Consider the following 24,176-nt stretch of genomic DNA (forward strand, 5'->3'; position numbering starts at 1 on the left):
GTTTAAGCCACCCAATGTATGGCATTTTGTTATAGCAGCCTGAGTAGACTAAGACAAAAGAATGGCTTTAATTCCTGAGGAAGTTTCCCTGTGGGTCACATGCTGGTAAGCAGGCCCCAGTTTAGGACAAGCCTTCTGAGATGGTCTGCATAGGAGGCCAAGCTCTGAGTGAGCTGAGAGACAGAAAGTGTGTGGCATTAATTCACAGGTCTCCAGGGAGTAGAAAGCTCCATCCCTTGCACTGTCTAGCCTGCTGACTCAGCTCACAACGTTTGCTCATAAAACTCTTGGACATGTATCCAGGGCAGGTTTAGAATGTCAGATCCAGGTAAATAGGGTCAAAGCCAGGAACAGTCAGAGCCAGAGCTTTAGTCCTGTGCTTTCCCTGAGCTGGGGATGGATTTTGCCCTTGGGGCAAATGCAGCCTTACCCTTCATGGGCAGCCTACTGTTGAAAATGAAGACACCTTCAAGGAGTTACCTGTGTACCTGTTGCTTGTCCTTGATGAACAAAATTTACCCACAGTCTACTTTGTAACAGCCAGCTCATCAGCCCTCATTATGACCCCTTGAGCACTTGCTGTTCCTGAACTCCCAGTGTCAGGAAGTGGGGTGGGATGGAAGGGCGGTCTCATATGTTCCCTCACTGACAATGAGCTACCTTGTGTGAATTCACTGGTGTCCTTGCTGGCCTGCTGCCTCAGGTGGAGTTTCCAGTGGTGGAATGGTGGCCTAAGGTGTGTGGCCCAAGTGTTTGGCCAATCTGTAGGGCTTTTCTCCCTGTTAATGGGGAACAGGAGAGTGACTCTCTGGTCCTCTCTCTTTTGTTGTTGTTCAGATTACCCATAATTCAATGTGAGTCACTAGGGACTGGCAGGCTGGCCGGAGAAAGGAGGCAAGGCTGCTGAAAGGGGTGGAGACTTGGATACTGCAGCCCTGTCCCATCAGGGAGGGGCACACACTGTGAAACTTAAGGCTCAGGTGCATGAGAGGGGCCAGGCTGGCACTATCGCTAAATACACCTGGAGAAAAGATGCAGGTGAGAGGCAGAAAAGATGATTTTTCATTGCAGCACCACTAGGGAGAGCAAGAGCATCATGATGCCCAGCCATGCCAGCTTAGACTTTGGTCCCTGAGCTCCGTTTCCATGTTGGGGGAAAAAAAAAATTCCATGGCATTCAGGAGAAAGCCTCTGAAAAGTAAGTTGAAGAAAACCCTTCCAGTCATTTCTCTCCTGAAAGTGCAAGGAAAAATGAGGTCCTACAAACCATCTTTTGCAAGTATTCACCCACTTTCCCTCACCATGAACTGATTACTCGCAGCACTTGTCACTGGCACCTTCCTTGGAGGAGGGCTGTGGGCAGCAAGCACAAAATCCCTGATAGGAATTGAGGCTGTTCTAGAGCGAGGAGGCAGGGTAAGAGAGCCAGACTAATGGGCTGCCAGTTTCACCAGCAAAAGCGTGGTGACTAAGTGAACGGTGGGGGGGAATGCTCTCTCTCCATGACGGTGTCCATGGGCCATGGCGTGTGTGTCTCCAGAGGCAACACTGTGTTTACACGGTCAGCTCCTGCAGCAAGACTTGCTGCTCCCCTATGTGTCATTCCCTAGTCAGGACTTATGTGACTGTAGGGCAGCCAGAGGGGAGACACGGATGGTGAGAAAGAAGGAGGAGGGAGAGAGAGATGACCCAGGGATGGAGCCATTTCTCATGTCTCCAGGAAGTGGGTGTAAGCTTCTTCCTTCATCACTTCATCAGTCTTGGCCTCATGCCCCTTTGAAAGCAAGTCTGTTTAACAGGACAAAACAGAGTCTTTGCTAAAAGGGTTGAATTCCTCAGTTGAGAGCAGGGGAGTTCATGGGAGAAATGAACATGTTCAGGATAACGAAGGGTAGAAGGAAGCGACCTCCAGTCTCTGTAAAACCGGGACCACAGAAGTGACAGCAGTGCCGAGGGAAGCCAAATGATGTAGGAATCATTCTTTAATACATAGATTAACAATTAGTCTAAGTCTAGTGATCTTAGACTCCCTCAAACATGGACCTGCATCAAGAATTTGCCAACGGAGATGGAGTGCTGGTGTCACATTTTGGGGGATTCCTGCCTGTGATCATGCGCCTTAAGCAGAGAATGACACCAAAAAGATACTTTGGAATGACAGCCAGTCCTGCCATGACTGGTTCTGACATATTACAAACAAAGTTGGAACAAGGGGAGAAGAAAAATAAACGATGCACCAGAGATCTCTTTTTTCTTTTTCTCTCAAGAGATGACAATGATGCTTCAGAAAATATCACCAGCCCTCATATATGCCAGAGTCCCTGGAAAAGGTACCAGATATACATACCTAACAATGATGTTTAGAATACCTAGACATTGGGAATGCACCAAGGTCAGGAGCTATACAAAAATATCCTGAACATATTAGATGGAGAAAGAACATTTACTGAGTATTTGCTATCAGCCAAACATTTAATAAACATAATCACTCATTCTTCACAAAGGTCCTACGAAGCATTGTTATTAACTCCATTTTACTGATGAGGAAATCGGGACCTGAAGAGATTATGAAATCTGCCTAAAATGACGTTAGTTTGGATTCCTGAATGATTACATGGGGACAGAGTCCCTGTACCTCCTCTCTACCTCATGGTCAATCAGTGACCTACAAATGGCAGGTGGGGATCCAAACTCAGATACATTTAATGCTAGGGATCCCCTTCCTAACAAGTACATGACACCGCCTGCCATTATACCAGGCTGCTTCCTTAGAAAAGGTATGAATTGCTGTACTATTATTTCTGGTATCAAATCCTTAAATATTTCCTACTTTTCGGATTAACCTTTCTGCTGTAATTGTAACACCAAGATTATTGTTAAGAGAGAACTTTCTAGAACCCATTTGTGCTGGCTTTGCTAGTGCTCTTCTTGGTGAGAAGCTTAGTCAGGTTGTGGAAGGTTTTTTTTTTTTTTTTTTTTTCCCAAGCCTGTTTTGATGTGACAGCACATCCTACAGAAAGAAATGTCTGAAGAATGACAAAAAATATACTCCACCACAGAACAAAGTCCAAAGCTATGCTGTTGACAAGTTAGCTGGATAGGCTCCACACTCTGGACTCCCTGGTATGATTTGTGTCTAAAAAAGGAAGGAAAAGGACCTGCCTTTACTTTTCCCCCTTTGTGGTATATCTTATCAATAACACAGTGCTCTCCCCGCTGCTTGAAAGGATCAGTAAATGAGTGTAGTCATAATGGGATGTAACTTGATATGATCATGAGGATCAGCGTCTTTAATCTCCACTGAACTGCCAGGTAGGGTGATGTATAATCATCTTTTTTTAAATCCCAGACAGGATATTCTTGTTAACTAGACCACTTGTTACACTTGGAAGGCTGCTTGCACCATGGCGACTTGTCAACATCTTGAGGTGGGGCATCCACTGAAAGGTACACCTTGACATGATAAGTTCTAGAAGTTTCTTTGATGGTTTGGTGCAAGACAAGGAAAGGATACAGTAGCTTACATGTCAGCCTTGGCAATTATTCTAAAGAACCATGTAAGTCTGGAAAGGTTTTCAGCCTTCCACATTTCTTCACACTGACTGTGGCAGACACTGATAGCTGTTTCTTCTTTTTCCTGGGTACCCAGCCCGGCTATATTTCCCAGCAGCCCTTGTAGCTGTGAGTAGCCATGTGACTAAGAAGGAACGTGAGAAGTAGTAATGTGTGCTACTTCCAGGTGTCACCCTTAAAATCTTCTCAACCATCGTCTACACTTTGTTTTTCCCCTCTTCTGGTTGACAGGATAGAGAGAACCTCTGGGGAGACCTTGGAAGGCATGTATTCAAGATAACATAGCCACCAGTGTGCTGTGATTCTGAAGGACTGTGGGGGGCAGATCCCTTCCAGCTGACCAGGACCACTCTTTGGACTCCTAGGTAGGCAGTAATAAACTTCTATTGTGTTTGAGTCATTACACATTTGGGAATCTACTTGTTACCAGAGTCTAGCCTTCCCTAGCTAATACACTGCCTATCACTGACTGCTCAACTAGTTATTTCTACGTGACCAGTCCTCACAATTTTATATCCTAAGTCTGCAAAAGCTACCCTTGCTCCAAACTGTACCATAATCTAGGAAAGCATATAAGATCTAGCCCTTGCCTACTATTCCCCCACCCCCCAGCCACATGTCATACTACTTTCTTCTCTGCTCTCCATCTTACAGACACACCGGCCACATTTCACTCCTTCAGATGCAACACACTCTTTCTAACCTCAGATACATCCTGTTCCCAATGACTGAAACACTCCCTCCTCCTCCAACCCTTTATCTCCTACTCAGTTTTCTGAATTTTCTTAAGTAGAGAACAAGTTTGGGAGTGGTATTAAGGGATTGGATCACTTTTCAAGAAAAAGCCTCATCATACTCATTACTTAATGCTTTTTATGCTTAAGAGTTGGGAAGAATTTGTGAGGCTGAATTTTACATGTTGAAAACATATGTATGCAAAAAGTTAGTTAATGAAAAACTGCTAACAACTCAAACATGTAAGGACATGAGTTATTCTAGGTAAATTATGTAATATTTTTAAAATACACTATTATATAGCCATTAAAATTATGTCACAAGAGAGCCATAAAAGCTACTTGTAGTATCAAAGTAAAACTAGTTTTTTCTGCCATTTAGCATTATAGCTGTCAGCATTTTGACTGGAGACTCAGCTCAAGAATGATTTCTTTGTCCAGTAAATTCACAGACCAACAGTTTAATCAAAAGCAGGCTCTTTCCCATCTACATTGAATAAAAATCTTACTTAACAAAAGGCATAATGGCAGAGACACACATTTATTTTAGTTAACCATGATTAATACAAATGGCCCTATGAATAAACATAAAAGCAAAGAACATAATGTACATAGCCAGACAAAAACTGGACCTCACAACCTAGGATTTCACCATCAGGTTACCAAGAGTGAGTCTCTGGATGAAGTCGGGAGACATGGCCTTAGGTGGCATGGAAGAGTTGACCAAAGCTGGTTTGACTGTCTTGGGTCCCCCATGATAAATACTTCACCTGGATTCTGGTTCTCTCAGTCTCCCTCAAATGCCCAATGCCTTGCTTTGCTGCCCTTTGCTTCCCATTCTTTTAGTCCTACCAATCCCAGCACTCAAGAGGAGACCCAACATGGTCCATCATATCTCCAGTTGGTGTTCCGTCTCCAAGGCCCACGTTCCTAGTGATCACGTGAGGAGTGATGGTCCTGCACAAAGGACCCTGCCTCTACCACCAGTCTGTGTATAGAGGGGCAACTCATTCATGGGAAGCCCTGTCAGAGATTCTGTCCTAATAGGGCCTGAAGGGATTTAGTTCCAGAAGCTTTCACTGATGAGGTTGGATGCACAGGCCAAGGGAAGCTTTACCAAGAAGAAGCTAATGCATGATGACAGAGAGAGATTTATACTTTTGGGTTCCTGGAGCTACCAGAACATTTCAGAGAAAAACCAGACCTGGCTGTTCTTTGGAAACAACATGCTCTAGATGAAGATTCTCCTCCTACTTCTTTTAAAATGGGTTCTCTCTGGCCTTATAAATCACAAGTGGAGGTAAATCTTCCAATGTTGGGGCTGAGATCTAAGATGAAGAAATCCCCAGAGCAGGGGGTGCCAATGCCTGTCCTTTTTGCAGACAGGGTATGACTGGGGAACCGTGGTTTGGTGCCGCAGGAAGATATATCTGATGAGGACAGCAATCAGGGGACTGTGGCTGGGCACAAGAGCCATCCGTTTTTTCTTTGCACTGTGGGTGTGGAAACCCTTGGGGTAGACAGGCTAGCAGTTCACAGGAAGGGAGAATTGGTAGCTGAGCTTTGTTCCAGTCTATGTGGGTGTTCTTTATTTTTTAATTGACGGTAGATGCCTTTATGAAGAGCATACTACAACCTCCTCTGGTCCACTACTCCTCCACTTCCCTGTGACTTTCTGGTCCCTTTAGGCCTCTGAGTTTGCAAGGCCTACCCAAGGGCAATGTCTATATCCACTCCTAACAGCATTAGCTGTTTTCATTAATGACTCCGACCCACTTCTGAAGTGAGTAAGCTCCAGGTTCCTGTTGGTCTTACCCCTGCCATCCACTCCCGAGCTTTCCACCACCACTGCCCTGAGTTCAGGCCCCAGCACCTCTGCTCTAAACTACTGTGATGGCTTCTTTGTTTTCTGGATATAAATTTATTTATTTATTTATTTTGGCTGTGTTGGGTCTTCTCTAGTTGCTGTGCACGGGTTTTCTCTCGTTGTGGCAAGCAGGGGCTACTCTTTGTTGCAGTGCACGGGCTTCTCATTGCAGTGGCTTCTCTTGCTGCAGAGCACGGGCTCTAGGCGCACGGGCTTCAGTAGTTGTGGCACACGGGCTCAGTAGCTGTGGCGCACGGGCTTAGTTGCTCCGCGGCATGTGGGATCTTCCTAGACTGGGGCTCGAACCCGTGTCCCCTGCATTGGCAGGCGGATTCTTAACCACTGCACCACCAGGGAAGCCCTACTATGATGGCTTCTTAACTGGACTCTCTGTCCCTGTATTTCTTTTCTACAATCCACTTTATGCACTGCATGGCCCCTTAATGTCACTTTCAATCTGCCTTTGTCTGAACTCCTCATCCAAGCGTTCAAAGTCTCCCACGGCACAGGTGCAACCCACATTACTAAAGTGTAAGCCCCACCACCCTATCTATGTACTCTGGGCTCCGGCCAGACCAAAGCACGTGCTGTTCCCCTGAAGTCCTGCAGCTTCCCTGCTTCCATGAATTTTCTCACTCTCTGTCATCACCCTGGAACACCCTCTGCCCCCATCTTTGCATGCTCACATTCTACCAGTATGCAAGACGGAGATAAAAACCACCTCTTCTCCCTTCATCTGTCCCAGTTTTCCTCCTCTCAACTTCCAGCAGCACTTTCCACTTTCAGAGTGACTGAGGTTCATGCTTGAGTTTTCCTACTAGCCCCAAATCCCTGAGAGTAGAATTTGTACTTATCTTTTCAGCCCCCAACCTAGCACAGGGCTCCATTAATATTTGAACAAATGGATTAACATATGAATGCATTTCTCACCTGCAACTTGGCAGTTAATAGTCACATTCACGCCTCCAACTGTTTTGACGGTGCCTCCTACATCAACTGTGATGGCGGGTTCCTCCGTGTTGAACACAGTCCCTCGGGATGTTTTCACTAGTGGCTTTCCTGAGGGTGAGAAGGAGCGTGACATTTTATTAGATGGTGGCTTTGGGTATTCCCTTGAAACATGAGATGACCAACAAGGAACAAGGGACATACCCAGGCTTTTTCCACTGACCGTGTTTTCCTTTGAAAAAACTCTAACTGTATACTATAAAAACCATCCGTCCACGCACCTACCTGTCTAGCTACCATAGAATTGTCACGAAAAGAATCTGAGGAGAGAGCATGGTGTCCAACAAGTTGGGATGATTTGTGCATCTTATCATTAAACAAATGATCCAATACATTCGGTTTTTATGGGCTTAAATTTTTATTTTGAGATAGTTGTAGATTCACATGCAGTTATAAGAAATAACACAGAGCAATCCTGCGTACTCTCTACCCAGTTTCCCCCAACGGTAATATCTTACCAAACTAGAGTACAATGTCATGACTAGAACACTGACACTGACGCAGTTAAGCTACAGAACAACATTTCCATCACTGCAAGGATCCCTTATGCTGCCCCCAGCCCTGCCTTAAGCCTTTGGCAACCATTAATCTGTTCTCCATTTCTTATAATTTTGGCACTTCAAGAATGTTATATAAATGGAATCATACGGTATGTAACTTTTTTTGATGGGCTTTTTTTCACTCAGAACAATTCTCTGGAGATTCTTCCAGGTCTCACATGGTACCGTGGTGGCATGTATCAATAGTTTGCTCCTTTTTATTGCTGAGTAGTATTCCATGGTGTGGACGTACCAAGTATGTTCAGCCATTCACATGTTGAAGGACATCTGGGTTGTTTCCACATTTTGGCTATTCAAATAAAGCATCTATATACATTCCTGTACAAGTTTTTGTGTGAACATTTGTCTTCATTTTCTATGGGATAAATGCCCAGGAGTGTAATTATTAGGTCATACAGTAGATTTTTAAGGAACCGCTGAACTGTTTTCCAGAGTGGCTGTATCATTTCACATTCCCACCAGTAATGTATGAGTAATTTAGTTTCTCTGCATCCTCGTTAGCATTTGGCCTTATCATTAGTTTTAATTTTAGCCTTTCTGATAGGTGTGTATTGATATCTCATTGTGGCTTTTTAAAAATTTGCATTTCCCCAGTGGCTAATGATATTCAACATCTTTTCATGTGCTTACTTTTCATCTTTATATCTTTGATGGAATGTCTCATGTCCTTTAGCATTTTATAATTGGATTATTTTTTTACTACTGAGTTCTGAGAGCTCTTTACATTCTAGATGTAAGTCATTTGTCAGATATGTGGTTTGTAATAAATTTCTCCCAGTCTATAGAATTTTTCCCCTATCTTCTTAAAAAAATTTTTTTTTTTAAATTTATTTATTTTTGGCTGCATTGGGTCTTCGTTGCTGTGCGTGGGCTTTTTCTAGCTGTGGCGAGCTGGGGCTACTCTTCATTGCGGTGCGTGGGCTTCTAATTGCGGTGGCTTCTCTTGTTGCAGAGCACGGTCTCTAGGCGCGCTGGCTTCAGTAGTTGTGGCGCACGGGCTTAGTTGCTCTGGGGCATGTGGGATCTTCCTGGACCAGGGATCGAACCTGTGTCCCCTGCACTGGCAGGCAGATTCTTATCCACTGTGCCACCAGGGAAGCCCATGCACCACCACGGAAGCCCTCCCCTATCTTCTTAACAGGATCCTTCCACAGAGCAAAAGTTTTTAACTTTGATGAAGTCCAATTTATCGAGTTTTCCTTTCATGGATCATGCTTTTAATGTTAAGTGTAAGATCTATTTACCTAGACCAAGATCCTAAAAATTTTTTCCTATTTTTTTCCTAGTTTTACATTTTACATTTAAGTCTGTGATATATTTTGAGTTAATTTTCGTATAAGGCATGAGACTTAGGTCAAAGTTTATTTGTTTTTTGCCTATGGATGTCCAATTGCTCTACCACCATTAATTGAACAAGCTATCTTTCTTCCATGGAATTGCTTTTGTGTTTGTCAGCATCAGCTGAGTATATTTTTGTGGCTCTACTTCTGTGTTCTTGTTTCTGTTCCACTGATTTATGGGTCTATCTCTCTACCAATACCACACAGTCTTAATTATTGTAGTTATATAATTAATCTTGAAATTGATTCTTGAGTCTGATTCTTCCCACTTTATTATTCTTTGCTATGCTAGTTTCTTTGCCTTTCTACATAAATGTTAGAATAGTCTTGTCTACAGCTATAAAATTTTGCTGGGATTCGGATAGGAAATATACAAACATGTGTATCAATTTAGAGAGAATTGACATCTTTACTGTGTTGAGTCTTCCAATCCATGAACACTGTATGTCTATTTATTTAGATCTCCTTTACTTTCTTTCATCAGAGTTTTGTAGTTTCCAGTGTACAAGCCCTGGACATAATTTGTTAGATTTATACCCAATTATTATTTTTTTTAAGGGATGGTAAATGATATTGTATTTTCAATTTCAGTGTTCATGTGTTCATTGCTAGTATACAGAAACAGTTGTTTTGTATAGTGTGTGACCATGCTAAACTTACATATTAGTTCTAGAACGTTTTTTTGTAGATTCCTTGGTATTTTCTAAGTAGGCGATCATTTCTTCTGCGAACAGTTTTATTCCTTCCTTTTGATCTATATGCATTTTATTTCCTTTCCTTGGATTACTTCACTGGATAGAACTTCCATCACTACACTGAATGAAACTGTTAAAAGTAGGTTTTTAGTATGATGAGTGATTTTTCGGTTGAAACCTGGACATTTTCATATCATGTTATACAACTCTGGACCTTATTTCAATCTGTTTCAGCTGCTGTTCTCTGAAACCACTCAGGTCGGGGAGCAGGGAGATGCCACCTGGTTACTACCCAGTGGAAGTAGAAGTCCAGGTTCTCCACTTGGCTTCCTTTGTGACCCACGTGGGGGGGCTCCTCTTAACTGCTGGACCTGGGTAGAGCTTCTGTTGCCCCCGGCTGCTCTCCACTGACCCTGCCGTGGGAGAAGCCTTGTTACTGCTGGTGATGAGTGAAAGTTCTAACTCTCCAGGAGGCTTTCTCTACCACCACCCCAGCGGGAAGAGGAAGAGGGACACTCCAGGATGAGGGTAGAAGTCTAGGATCCCCATGTGGTCTCCACATTGTGCCCCTGTGGGGATAAAATCCATCTTCTCTGACGCCACGTCCATGGGGGTGTTGGGGAACCATGTTTCAGTCTGACGAGGAGTTCAGTCCTCCCATTCAGGCTTTGCTGGTGTGGGTGGTGTTTGGAGTAGAGCAGCATTTTCTAGTTTTCTATCCTGCTAGGTTGCCCCTTTCCTGTTCCTTTGGGTAGAGGAAGCAGGCTTAAGCTGGGACATTTTTTTCTGTTTCTGTGGCATTTCCTGGCAGCCGCCTTCTTCAGCTCCAAGTTTGGGCTTTATGAGGTAAACAAACAAACAGCCCAGAAAACCCAGTGAAGTCACAATTGTGTCATTCCTCAGTACCCAAGGTCCCTAGCCAGTCTGTTTTCTCCTCTCTCCTTTTCAGTCTTCTTATGTTTGTTTTATATACAATGTCAGGATTTTAGTTGCATTTACCAGGAGGAATAAGGAAAAAATACATCTATGGCATCTTCCCGTAAGTGGAAGTTCTGTGTACATCACACTTTAATAGGCCTTTATCAGCTGGGGATAAAAATACAGCACTTCCTGTACACGACCACAAAAAAAATGAAAAGATTCATTTATTGAGCACCTTGGCGAAATAAGGGTCCACATGAGATCATTTTCATACACCCAAAGCTTAATTTGTTGTAAGCCAAATGGATTTAATTTTGTTTCAACCATTTTATAGGCAGGACAATCTACAATGGCATTCACTCTTCTGTGCACCTTCATTAACTGTGAAGAAAACCATAATTTGCCAATGCCCTTTGGATCACACCTGCTTTTCATACTTTTTGTTTTCTCTGTCATCTATCTATCCTTTCTTCCCGCTTGCACTGTCACACAGCTTCATATCAGAAGCTGTCCTTCTTTCTTTTCCTCTCCCCTTTAATTGCCTTCTAGGCATGAGTTATTAGCTCATTAGAACTATCACTATGTTTAGGGACAGAAGCTTGAGGAAGGTTCTGAGGAGTTCACCTTTGGGTATATGCACAGGCTGTCTATCTGTTTTGACTGGGCTCCTTCTCCTTATCTCACCTATATTCAACGTGTTTGAGATTATGTATGACCTGATGTGAAGGTGAGTGATTTCGTACTATAATGCTTTCTGAGACTAATGCAGGGTGGTAACAAGAGACTGCAGCGGGAACGACACAATTAATACGGGTATATTTACCTGACCTCCTGACCCTAAGAAGCTCTCGGCTCGCACGTCAACTATACCCTAAATCTACCAGTCCCTCCGTTGCTATAATCCGATGCCGCCATGTTCTCTGGTGGACTGCTCCACAGCCTAACTGGTCTCCTTGCTCCCACCACATGCAGCAGATCACACAAGTCCTCTGCTTAAATTATCTAGTGCTTTTTCAGTGCAGTTAGAGCGAAATTTCAAGCTCCTTTTCATGCCCAACCATCCCCTACGTGTTCAGGCCCAGATGTTTACCCTCCCCTCTACCTCCCTGAGGCCACACTTCCAGTGGATCACTGTTGTTGCAGCCACACTGCCCTTCGGTCCCTCCTTTCAGAACATCAGCACGCTTGTCCCAGCTGTTCCCTTTCCCTGATATCCTCCACCCGAAGACTTCTGCACAGTTACCTTCTTCTGGTCATTCACGTCTCCACACAAATATCACCTCCTGCTCGGGCCTTTCTAAAGCATACATGCCTTCCCTCCCTTACCAGTCATTACGTAGCTCAATGCCAATTTTATTTTCTCCCTAAGCACTAGAACTATCAAAATTTACCTTACTTGTGTGTTTTCTGCCTCCCGCCCCTCACCATGTAACTTCCATAAAATCAGGGATCACATCCCTCTTGTTCTCTTCTTTGTTCCTACCACTCAGTCCCGGCATATAGTAGGTCCTCAATAAATATCTCGTAAATGAATATATGTGTGCATACGGTGTACTATGCACATTATCTGAATTTTTTTTTGTTGTCATAACAACCCTGAGAGTCAGGTAAAGAATTTCCATCTTTTATATAGATGAGGAACTTAGGCTCAGAAAGGCCCAATGGTTTGTCCAAGGCCAGAGAGCAAGCAAGTAGTAGGACTGAAGGAGACCCCAGAACTTCAACCTCAAGTCCAGTGCTTGTAACTGGAGATCCCAAATCCTTGTCTGTGGACTATCTGCCTCCGAACCCCCAGGGCACTTGTTAAAAACATAATCTGTCCTACTATACATAATAGTTGCCTCACTGTGTGCAATAAAAACAACTGTGCCAATGGGGAAAAAGCAAGTTAGGGACCAGTTTCAGACTCACAATTACCAAGCTGTTTTTCCTATAGGAATTTTAGTAATAAAGGTGGTTTTTATAGCTGCAAGTGTATAGCTATAAAATTCAAATGTCACTGAATTAAATCCAGCCCACAATCAATTATATTGAGGTTTTGCTGAAAAGTGACAACCTTTCATTCTGTCACTAGAGGCGCTGTTGTTAGCACAGGCTACTTATGCGTTCTCATTACCTTCATAATCCATTGTTAAGACAAAGCACAGAGTTACCCAAGTATCTACAATTAATAGAAGTTTATACTGAAAACAGTGTCCTTAATCAACTGACCCTCTTACATCTATTAGAAAAAGCTTGTACATATTATTGAGTTGCACTCTTAGACCTACTAAACCTGAATCTCAGGTGGTGGGATGGAAGCTCTAATCTCTATTTTGAACAAGTTCTGAGGTGATTCTGACATTCAGCCAGGTTTGATAATCAGTGAATTACACTGTGTTAGTTTTTCTTCAGTCCTGGTAAGAGCTAAGGTTTTTTTGAGATCCCCTTAGTTCAATATTAGAAAATTTCAGGTTGGACACATGTACTCCAACGTTCACTGCAGCACTATATACACTAGCCAAGACATGGAAGCAACCTAAATGTCTATCAACAGAGGAATGGATAAAGAAGATGTGTACATATATAAAATGGAATATCACTCAGCCATAAAAAAGAATGACATAATGCCATTTGCAGCAACATGTATGGACTTAAAGATTGTCTTATTAGGGAAAGTAAGCCAGAGAAAGACAAATATCATCTTATATCACTTATATATGGAATCTAAAAAAATGATACAAATGAACTTATTTATAAAACAGAAACAGACTCACAGATGTGGAAATCAAACTTAAGGATACCAAAGGGGAAACATGGGGGGGAAATAATAAATTTGGAGATTGGGATTAACATATACAAACTGCTATATATAAAATAGATAACTAATAAGGAGTTACTGTATAGCACAGGGAACTCTACTCAATATTCTGTAATAATCTATATGGGAAAAGAATCTGAAAAAGAATGGATATATGTATATGTATAACTGATTCACTTCGCTGTACACCTGAAACTAACACAACATTGTAAATCAACTATACTTCAATAAAACTTAAAAAAAAAAAAGAAAATTTCAGGTTGGAATTCTTATTTTAATGGTCAACTAAAAAACAAAACAAAAATAATTTAAGTCCACTTTAGATCACCTAGATAGTCACCTTGTGAGGTGAGTGCTGCTGTGTGATGCCACGCCTATGTTTATGCTTGATTATAATCCCATTAGCTAGTATTATTTTAATTATGGAAATCAACTAAGAAGAAAAAAAAATAGAGATGCAGAGAGGGAGTGAAGTGATAAATTATGTATTTGTGCTAAGAGAATGCTAAGAAAGGTCACGGCATGCCTGACCAAAAAGCTTCTCACAATAGGCAAAACAAAAAAAAAGAGGCTGAGCCATGATCACAGAGCCTCTGCAGTGTGGACAGAGCCTCAGACATCAGGCCCATGTCCACCACGTCATCTCTGTGGGTCAGCATCAGCTAGCAGATTACATTCGTGTTGATTTCTGGAAATTGATAGGGTTTACAGATTACTCTTTCATTGAATCTGTAAATTGGTGTTATAGTCGCATGAGAGCTATACATCAAAGGAGATTATGCTTAGTTTTATATCTGCATATATATAAGAAGAACAAGGAAATAGAAACAAAGGCAAGCTTTTCAATTTATCAGGCCCAATATAAGGAATCAAGTCTCTTCAACAGAGTGAGACAGAAAAGAAAGCATTAAGAGAATGATTTATTGTTCATTTCCTTTAGACCTCATCATACCCTTGAGCTTTTGGATTATGGCTCCTGTTCAAGCGATATGGAACAGGGGATCCAGAGCCTCAGTGGTAAGCAAGGGGAGCCCTGGTACAAGGGTGCACCTAAGGTCCACTAACACTTGCATGTCAATATGCACTGATGTGGAGGAGTGCCATCTTGTGTTGCCTTTAGAGCAGAGGCCTTCGACCAAACAGGCACTGTCCTGACCTGGAAGGACCAGTAGCTGGAGAGACAGGCAGGGACAGATGAGCAGCCCTAGGAGCAAATCTTCGAAATACATTCCTGTGCAGTCTGGGCTCTGGCTCACACCTCTTTCACTCATGTGTGACTCTGGGTAAAATCAAAACCCAATGGGAAAAAGTCTGAACATGTGTGCTTGAAAAATATCTTTGGCCCAGTATAAAGGAGATGGAGATGGAGAGAGGAGCCAGAGGAGATGAAGCCTTGTTTTTTGAGAACAAGAACAAGAACAGAGAGCATTGTAAGTAACTTTTTCTTAGGGCCAAAGTCTAGGCCTCTGCTAACAGCAGCTTCGTTTTCAACAGCACAATGCCTTCCATTTTAGAAGCGATGGCAGAGATGGATCTGCTACCAACAAAATACTTTTCTTCTTCTTCCTAGGCACACAGTCAGGTCATTTACCAGCCTCTCTGCAGTTAGGGGTGGGCAAGACAGTGAAATGTAGCAAATGGAACGGGAGCAGAAGTCAAGTGTACCACTTCTTGACCCAAACCACAAAAAACCTCTTGTGCGATAATTTGTTTTAGACGTTAGGTGAGTGAGAAAAAAATCTACCATATTTTAACTGCCAAATATTTATGGTTTTGTTTGTGAGATAGGCAAACAGAAAAAAGCGCCAAATTAGCACAGATGCTAATTAATCCATGTTTAATTAATATTTATTGACACACTGAATGAATGAATCAAATGGGTCTTCTTTCAACTCTTGTAACATTATGAGTCACAAATGGCATTTGAAAATGGTTCTCTACGATTCTTAGCCATCAAAAATAACAAGGATCGGGGCTTCCCTGGTGGCGCAGTGGTTGAGAGTCCGCCTGCCGATGCGGGGGACGCGGGTTCGCGCCCCGGTCTGGGAGGATCCCGCATGCCGCGGAGCGGCTGGGCCCGTGGGCCGTGGCCGCTGAGCCTGCGCGTCCGTAGCCTGTGCTCCGCAACGGGAGAGGCCACAACAGTGAGAGGCCCAAGTACTGCAAAAAAAAACCCCCCAAAATATAAATAAATAAATAACAAGGATCTACTGTATAGCATAGGGAACTACATTCAGTACCTTGTAATAACTTATAATGGAAGAGAATCTGAAAAAGAATACATACCTATGTATATATGTATAACTGAATCACTTTGCAGTACACCGAAAATATTGCAAATCAACTATACTTCAATAAAAAAATAAAAATGGGAGGGGGGGGATCAAGATGGCAGGGGAGAAGGACATGGAGCTCACCGACCCCAACAAGTACATCAAAAATACATCTACAAGTGGAACGACTCACACAGAACATCTACTGAACACTGGCAGAAGACTTCAGACTTCTGAAAGGGCAAGAAAACCTCCATGTAACCGGGTAGGACAAAAGAAAAAGAGAGAAAGGAATTGGGATGGGACTTGCACCCCAGGGAGGAAGCTGTGAAGGAAAAAAGGTTCCTGCACCCTGGGGAGTCACCTCACTAGTGGGAAGATCAGCCTGGATGGAGGGGGAGCTTTGGAGCCTCAGAGGACAGCACAGCAGCTGGTTTGAGGTAGGCAAAACAGTGACCTGCACAGATGGTCGGTAACACCGCCCTGTGCTCCCCAGTCTCAGACGCTCGTCCACTGGTGCAGGGGGTGCTGGATGCTGGAGTTTGGGCTTTGGAGGTCAGATTCAGGGAGAGGACTGGGGTTGGCTGCACCAAGACAGCCTGAAGAGGCTGGAATGTGGCAACTGAGGGCATACTTGGAAGAAGGCTTGGCCCACCAGAGAGGCAAGGCACCATTGTTGGGGGTTCACAGGAGGAAAGGGGCGGGGCCACCATAGGAGCTTCTTTCTCTGTGCACACTCTCAGGCAACAGGACACAGCCTACATGACCTCTGGGGGCAGGCATGAGATGCTATTGCTATCTTGGGCTCCAGAGGCGGGCATGCGCCGCCACCACCGCTAAGAGTCCCAGGAGTGTGTGCACTGCTGCTGCTGCTGCTACAAAACCCGCAAGCAGGTGCCAAGTGCTGCCTCTGCTGTCCCAGGAGTGTGCGGGGCACTGCTGCCACTATGAGACCCACAAGTAAGTGCCAAGTGCTGGCCCTGCTGTCCAAGGAGTGCTTGAGCTGCTGCCGCCACTCTGACACCCACGAGCAGGTGCCAATCTCTGCCCATGCCATCCGGGAAGAGCACATGGGCTATGAGCAGATGGTAATCACTGCCCCTGCTGCCACTGCCAAGAGACCCAAGAGCAGGTGCCAATAGCTACCCCAGCTGTCCCAGGGGTGTGCGGGCTGCCGGTGGCAGGAGACCCACGAGTGGGCACTGATCGCGGCCCCCACCATCTGAGCGCGCACAGGTGGCTGCACCTGTATGCCCCATATCAAGGGGATAACAGCCAGCACATGCTGAAGAAAGAGGCACCAAGCATCCAAACTAAAAGTGGCCCCTCAATTCTGGACAAGATGGCAGAGTAGAAGGAATTGAGCTCACCCTCTCTCACGAAAACACCAAAATCACAACTAACTGCTGAACAACCACTGACAAAAAAGACTGGAACCTACCAAAAAAGATATTTCACATCCAAAGACAAAGTTGAAGCCATAAAGAGATGGTAGGAGGGGCACTTTCATGATATAATCAAATCCCATACACGCCGGGGTGGGGGAGGCAACCCACAAAATGGAAAATAATTACATTGCAGAGGTTCTCCCACATGAGTGAGAGTTCTGAGCTCCACATCAAGCTCCCCAGCTTCAGGGTATGGCATCAGGAGGAAGAGCCTTAAAGCATTTGGCTTTGAAGGCCAGTGGGGCTTGATTGCAGGAGCTCCACAGGAGAGGGGGAAAGAGAGACTCCACTCTTGGAGGGCGCATGTAAGATTTCACGTGCACTGGGACCCAGCACAAAGCAGTGACTCCATAGGAGCCTGGGTTAAACCTACTGGGGGTCTTGGAGGGTCACCTGGGGAGGCAGAGGTCGGCTGTGCCTCACTGTGGGGGCAAAGACACTGGTGGTGGAGGGCCCAGTGAATATTCATTGATGGAGCTCTCCTGGAGGTCGCCATTTTGGCACTTAGATCTGGCCCCACCCAACAGCCTGCAGGCTCCAGTGCTGGGATGCCTTAGGCCAAGCAACCAACAAGGTGGGAACACAGCCCCAACCATCAGCAGACAGGGTGCCTAAAGTTGTCCTGAGCCAGAGCCACCTCTAAACACACCCCTTGATGCAACCCTGCCCACCAGAGGGACAAGACCCAGCTCCACCCACCAGTGGGTAGGCACCGGTCCCTCCCACCAGGAAGCCTGCATAAGCCCCTGGACAAATCTCACCTACCAGGGGGCAGAAAACAGAAGCAAGAGGAACTACAACCCTGCAGCCTGCAAAAGGAGACCACAAAAGTGTGAAGTTAGACAAAATGAGATGGCAGAGAAATATGGTCCGGATGAAGGAACCAGATAAAAACCCAGAAGAACAACTAAGTGAAGTGGAGATAGGCAATCTACCTGAAAAAGCATTCGGAGTAATGATAGTAAAGATGATCCAAGATCTTGGGAAATGAATGGAGGCACAGACTGAGAAGATACAAGATATGTTCAGTAAAGAGCTAGAAGAGTTAAAGAATAAACAAACAGAGATGAACAATACAATGACTGAAATGAAAAGTACAATAGAAGGAATCAATAGCAGAATAAATGAGGCAGAACAAATAAGTGACCTGGAAGACAGAGTGGTGGAAATCACTGCCATGGAACAGAATAAAGAAAAAAGAATGAAAGAAATAAGGACAGTTTCAGGGACCACAGACACAACACTAAATGCAACAATGTTCACATTATAGGGGTCCCAAAAAGAGAAGACAGAGAAAGGGCCTGAGAAAATATTTGAAGAGATTATAGATGAAAACTTCCCTAACATGGGAAAGGAAACACTCAAGTCCAAGAAGAACAGAGAATCCCATACAGGATAAACCCAAGGAGGAACGCACCAAGACACATATTAACCAAACTAACAAAAATTAAAGACAGAGAAAATATTAAAAGCAACAAGGGAAAAGCAACAAATAACATACAAGGGAATCCCCATAAGGACATCAGCTGATTTTTCAGTAGAAGTTCTGCAGGCCAGAAAGGAGTGGCGCCATATATTTAAAGTGATGAAAGGGGAGAACCTACAACCAAGAGTATTCTACCCTGCAAGGCTCTTATTCAGATTCGATGGAGAAATGAAATGCATTACAGACAAGCAAAAGCTAAGAGAACTCAGGACCACCAGACCAGCTTTACAACAAATGCTAAAGGAACTTCTCTAAGCAGAAAAGAAATGGACACAACTAGAAACAGGAAAATTATGAAGGGGAAAGCTCGCCAGTAAAGGCAAACATACAGTAGAGGTAGGAAATCATTTACACACAAATATGATATCAGAACCAGCAATTGTGAGAAAAGGAAAGTACAAACACAGGATATTGGAAATGCATTTTAAATTAAGAGACCAGTAACTTAAAACAATCTTGTATAAATATAGACTGCTATATCAAAACCTCATGGTAGACACAAACCAAAAATCTACAATAGATACACAGAAAAAAAGAGAAAAACAATCCAAATAAAACACTGAAGATAGTAACCAAATCACAAGAGAAGAGAACCAAAGAGGAAGGGGAGAAAAAAGACCTGCAAAAACAAAACCAAAACAATTAACATAATGGCAATATGAACATACATATTGATAATTACCTTAAATGTAAATGGATTAAATGTTCCAACCAAAAGACATAGACTGGCTGAATGGTTACAAAAACAATATCCACATACGTGTTGTCTACAAGAGAGCCATTTCAGATCTAGGGACACGTACAGACTGAAAGTGAGGGAATGGAAAAAGTTATTCCATGCAAATGGAAATCAAATGAAAGCAGGAGTAGCAATACTCATATCAGGCAAAATAGACTTTAAAATAAAGACTGTTACAAGAGACAAAAAAGGAGAAATGTCTTTTTGCATTCACCTTCTAAAGTAATAAAAATAAAAGCAAAAATAAACAAATGGGACCTAATTAAACTTAAAAGCTTTTGCAGAGCAAAGGAAACCATAAACAAAATGAAAAGACAACCCAGAATGGGAAAAAAATCAATATTTGCAAATGATGCAACTGACAAGTGATTAATCTCTAAAATATACAAACAGTTCATACAGCTCTATATCAAAAAAAAACCCCATCAAAAAATGGGCAGAAGATATAAATAGACATTTTTCCAAAAAACACATACAAACGGCCCAAAAGCTTATGAAAAGATGCTCAACATCACTAATTATCATAAAAATTCAAATCAAAACTACAATGAGGTATCACCTCACACCAGTCAGAATGGTCATCATCAAAAAGTCTACAAAAACTAAATGCTGGAGAGGGTGTAGAGAAAAGGAAATCTTTCTACAAGTTGGTGGGAATGTAAATTGGTATAGCTGCTACAGAGAACAATATGGAGGTTCCTAAAAAACTAAAAACAGAACTACCATATGATCCAGCAATCCCACTCCTGGGCACGTATTGGGAGAAAACCATAATTTGAAAAGATACACGCACCCCAATGCTCATTGCAGCATTATTTACAATAGCCAAAACATGGAAGCAACCTAAATGTCCATCAACAGAGGAATGGATAAAGAAGACATGGCTGCTGGAGGAACCAAGATGGCGGAGTAGAAGGGCATGCTCTCACTCCCTCTTGTGAGAACACCAGAATCACAACTAGCTGCTGGACAATCATCGAAAGGAAGACACTGGAACTCACCAAAAAGGTACCCCACATCCAAAGACAAAGGAGAAGCCACAATGAGACGGTAGGATGGGGGCAATCACAGTACAATCAAATCCCATAACTGATGGGTGGGTGACTCACAGACTGGAGAACACTTATACCACAGAAGTCCACCCACTGGAGTGAAGGTTATGAGCCCCACGTCAGGCTTCCCAACCTGGGGGTCTGGCAACGCGAGGAGGAATTCCTAGAGAGTCAGACTTTGAAGGCAAGTGGGATTTGATTGCAGGACTTCGAGAGGACTGGGGGAAACAGAGACTCCACCCTTGGAGGGCACACACAAAGTAGTGTGTGCAGCGGGACGCAGGAGAAGGAGCAGTGACCCCAGGGGAGACTGAACCAGACCTGCCTGCTAGTGTTGGAGGGTCTCCTACAGAGGCGGGGGGTGGTGGCTGTGGCTCACTGTGGGGACAAGGACACTGGCAGCAGAAGTTCTGGGAAGTACTGACTGGCATGAGCCCTCCCAGGGTCTGTCATTAGCCCCACCAAAGAGCCCAGGTAGGCTCCAGTCTTGGGTTGCCTCAGGCCAAACAACCAACAGGGAGGGTACCCAGCCCCACCCAAGCGGATTCAACTTTTACTGAGCTCTGCCCACCAGAGCAACAGTCAGCTCTACCCACCACCAGTCCCTCCCATCAGGAAACTTGCACAAGCCTCTTAGTTAGACTCACCAACCAGAGGGCAGACAGCAGAAGCAAGAAGAACTACAATCCTGAAGCCTGTGGAACAAAAACCACATTCACAGAAAGATAAACAAGATGAAAAGGCAGAGAGCTATGTACCAGATGAAGACACAAGATAAAACCCCAGAAAAACAGCTAAGTGAAGTGGAGATAGGCAACCTTCCAGAAAAAGAATTCAGAATTCAAAATGATAGTGAAGATGATCCAGGACCTCAGAAAAAGAATGGAGGCAAAGATCGAGAAGATGCAAGAAATGTTTAACAAAGACCTAGAAGAATTAAAGAACAAACAAACAGAGACAAACAATAAAATAACTGAAATGAAAAATACCCTAGAAGGAATCAATAGCGGAATAACTGAGGCAGAAGAACAGATAAGTGACCTGGAAGACAGAATGGTGGAATTCACTGCTGCAGAACTGAATAAAGAAAAAAGAACGCAAAGAAATGAAGACAGCCTAAGAGACCTCTGGGACAACATTAAATGCAACAACATTTGCATTATAGGGGTCCCAGAAGGAGAAGAGAGAGAGAAAGGACCTGAGAAAATAGTTGAAGAGATTATAGTTGAAAACTTCCCTAACATGGGAAAGGAAATAGCCACCCAAGTCCGGGAAGTGCAGAGAGTCCCAGGCAGGATAAACCCAAGGAGAAACACACCAAGACACAGAGTAATCAAATTGGCAAAAAATAAAGACAAAGAAAATTTATTGAAAGCAGCAAGGGAAAAATGACAAATAACATACAGGGGAACTCCCATAAGGTTAACAGCTGATTTCTCAGCAGAAACTCTACAAACCAGAGGGAGTGGCATGATATACTTAAAGTGATGAAAGGGAAGAAACTACAACCAAGATTACTCTATCCAGCAAGGATCTCATTGAGATTCCATCGAGAAATCAAAAGCTTACAGCCAAGCAAAAGCTAAGAGAATTCAGCACCACCAAACCAGCTCTACAACAAATGCTAAAGGAACTTCTCTAAGTGGGAAACACAAGAGAAGAAAAGGACCTACAAAAACAAACCCAAAACAATTAAGAAAATGGTCATAGGAACATACATATCGATAATTACCTTAAACATGAATGGATTAAATGCTCCAACCAAAATGCTGAATGGATACAAAAACAAGACCCATACATATGCTGTCTACAAGAGACCCACTTCAGACCTAGGGACACATACAGACTGAAAGTGAGGGGATGGAAAAAGATATTCCATGCAAATGGAAATCAAAAGAAAGCTGGAGTAGCAATACTCATATCAGATAAAATAGACTTTATAATAAAGACTATTACAAGAGACAAAGAAGGACACTACATAATGATCAAGGGATCAATCCAAGAAGAAAATATAACAATTATAAATATATATGCACCCAACATAGGAGCACCTCAATACATAAGGCAACTGCTAACAGCTATAAAAGAGGAAATCGACAATAACACAATAATAGTGGGGGACTTTAACACCTCACTTACACCAATGGACAGATCATCCAAAATGAAAACAAATGAGGAAACAGAAGCTTTAAATGACACAATAGACCAGATAGATTTAATTGATATTTATAGGACATTCCAACCAAAAACAGCAGATTACACTTTCTTCTCAAGTGCTCATGGAACATTCTCCAGGATAGATCACATCTTGGGTCACAAATCAAACCTCAGTAAATTTAGGAAAACTGAAATCATATCAAGCATCTTTTCTGACCACAACGCTATGAGATTAGAAATGAATTACAGGGGAAAAAACATAAGAAAAACACAAACACATGGAGGCTAAACAATACGTTACTAAATAACCAAAAGATCACTGAAGAAATCAAAAAATACCTAGAGACAAATGACAATGAAAACACGACGATCCAAAATCTATGGGGGATCCTGAGGATGGCAGAAGAGTAAGACACAGAGATCACCTTCCTCCCCACAGATACATCAGAAATACATCTAGGTGTGGAACTGCTCCTATAGAACACCTACTGAACGCTGGCAGAAGACCTCAGACTTCCCAAAAGGCAAGAAACTCCCCACGTACCTGGGTACGGCAAAAGAAAAAAACAGAGACAAAAGAATAGGGAAGGGACCTGCACCAGTGAGAGGGAGCTGTGAAGGAGGAAAGGTGTCCACACACTAGGAAGCCCCTTCGCGGGCGGAGACTACAGGTGGCGGAGTGGGGAAGCTTCTAGCCATGGAGGAGAGTGCAGCAACAGGGGTGCGGAGGGCAAAGCGGAGAGATTCCCGCACAGAGGATCGGTGCCGACCAGCACTCAGCAGCCCAAGGGGCTTGTCTGCTCACCCGCCGGGGTAGGCGGTGGCTGCGAGCTGCGGCTCGGGCTTCGGAGCTTAGATCCCAGGGAGAGGACTGGGGTTGGCGGCGTGAACGCAGCCTGAAGGGATTAGTGCGCCATGGCTAGCCGGGAGGGAGTCTGGGAAAAGTCTGGAGCTGCCGAAGAGACAAGAGACTTTTTCTTGCCTCTTTGTTTCCTGGTGCGCGAGGAGAGGGGATTAAGAGCACCGCTTAAAGGAGCTCCAGAGGCGGGCGCGAGCCACGGCTATCAGTGCTGACCCCAGAGACAGGCATGGGACGCTAAGGCCGCTGCTGTAGCCACCAAGAAGCCTGTGTGTGAGCACAGGTCACTATGCCCACCTACCCTCCTGGGAGCCTGTGCAGCCCGCCACTGCCAGGGTCCCGTGATCCAGGGACAACTTCCCCGGGAGAACGCACGGCAGGCCTCAGGCTGTTGCAACGTCACAATGGCCTCATATCCCACAGGTTCACCCCACATCCGCACCCCTCCTTCCCCCCGGCCTGAGTGAGCCAGCACCCCCAAATCAGTTGCTCCTTTAACCCCATCCTGTCTGAGCGAAGAACAGACACCCTCAGGCAACCTACATGCAGAGGCGGGGCCTAATCCAAAGATGAACCCTGGGACTGTGCGAACAGAGAAGAGAAAGGGAAATTTCTCCCAGCAGCCTCAGGAGCAGTGGATTAAAGCTCCACAATCAACGTGATG

General features: G+C 43.9%; 1 protein-coding gene across 8 annotated transcripts in view; it reads right to left on the minus strand.

The window, feature by feature from the left end:
* Positions 1–24,176, minus strand: part of ADAMTSL1 (ADAMTS like 1) — a 472,773-nt gene that overhangs the window by 99,871 nt on the left and 348,726 nt on the right. For all 8 annotated transcript variants that reach the window (XR_016393555.1, XM_089913199.1, XM_089913195.1 and 5 more), the window contains one exon: positions 7,105–7,233. Coding sequence is in view for 7 of the 8 variants with exons in the window: in XM_089913199.1 (XP_089769325.1) it covers positions 7,105–7,233 (129 nt within the window). In the remaining variant the exon portion in view is untranslated. The remainder of the gene's footprint in view (positions 1–7,104; positions 7,234–24,176) is intronic.

This window comes from Delphinapterus leucas, chromosome 6 (assembly GCF_059928025.1).
Source record: "Delphinapterus leucas isolate spDelLeu-1000000601 "Yukka" chromosome 6, BTC_Dleu_Yukka2, whole genome shotgun sequence".
NCBI classification, from domain to species: Eukaryota; Metazoa; Chordata; class Mammalia; order Artiodactyla; family Monodontidae; genus Delphinapterus; species Delphinapterus leucas.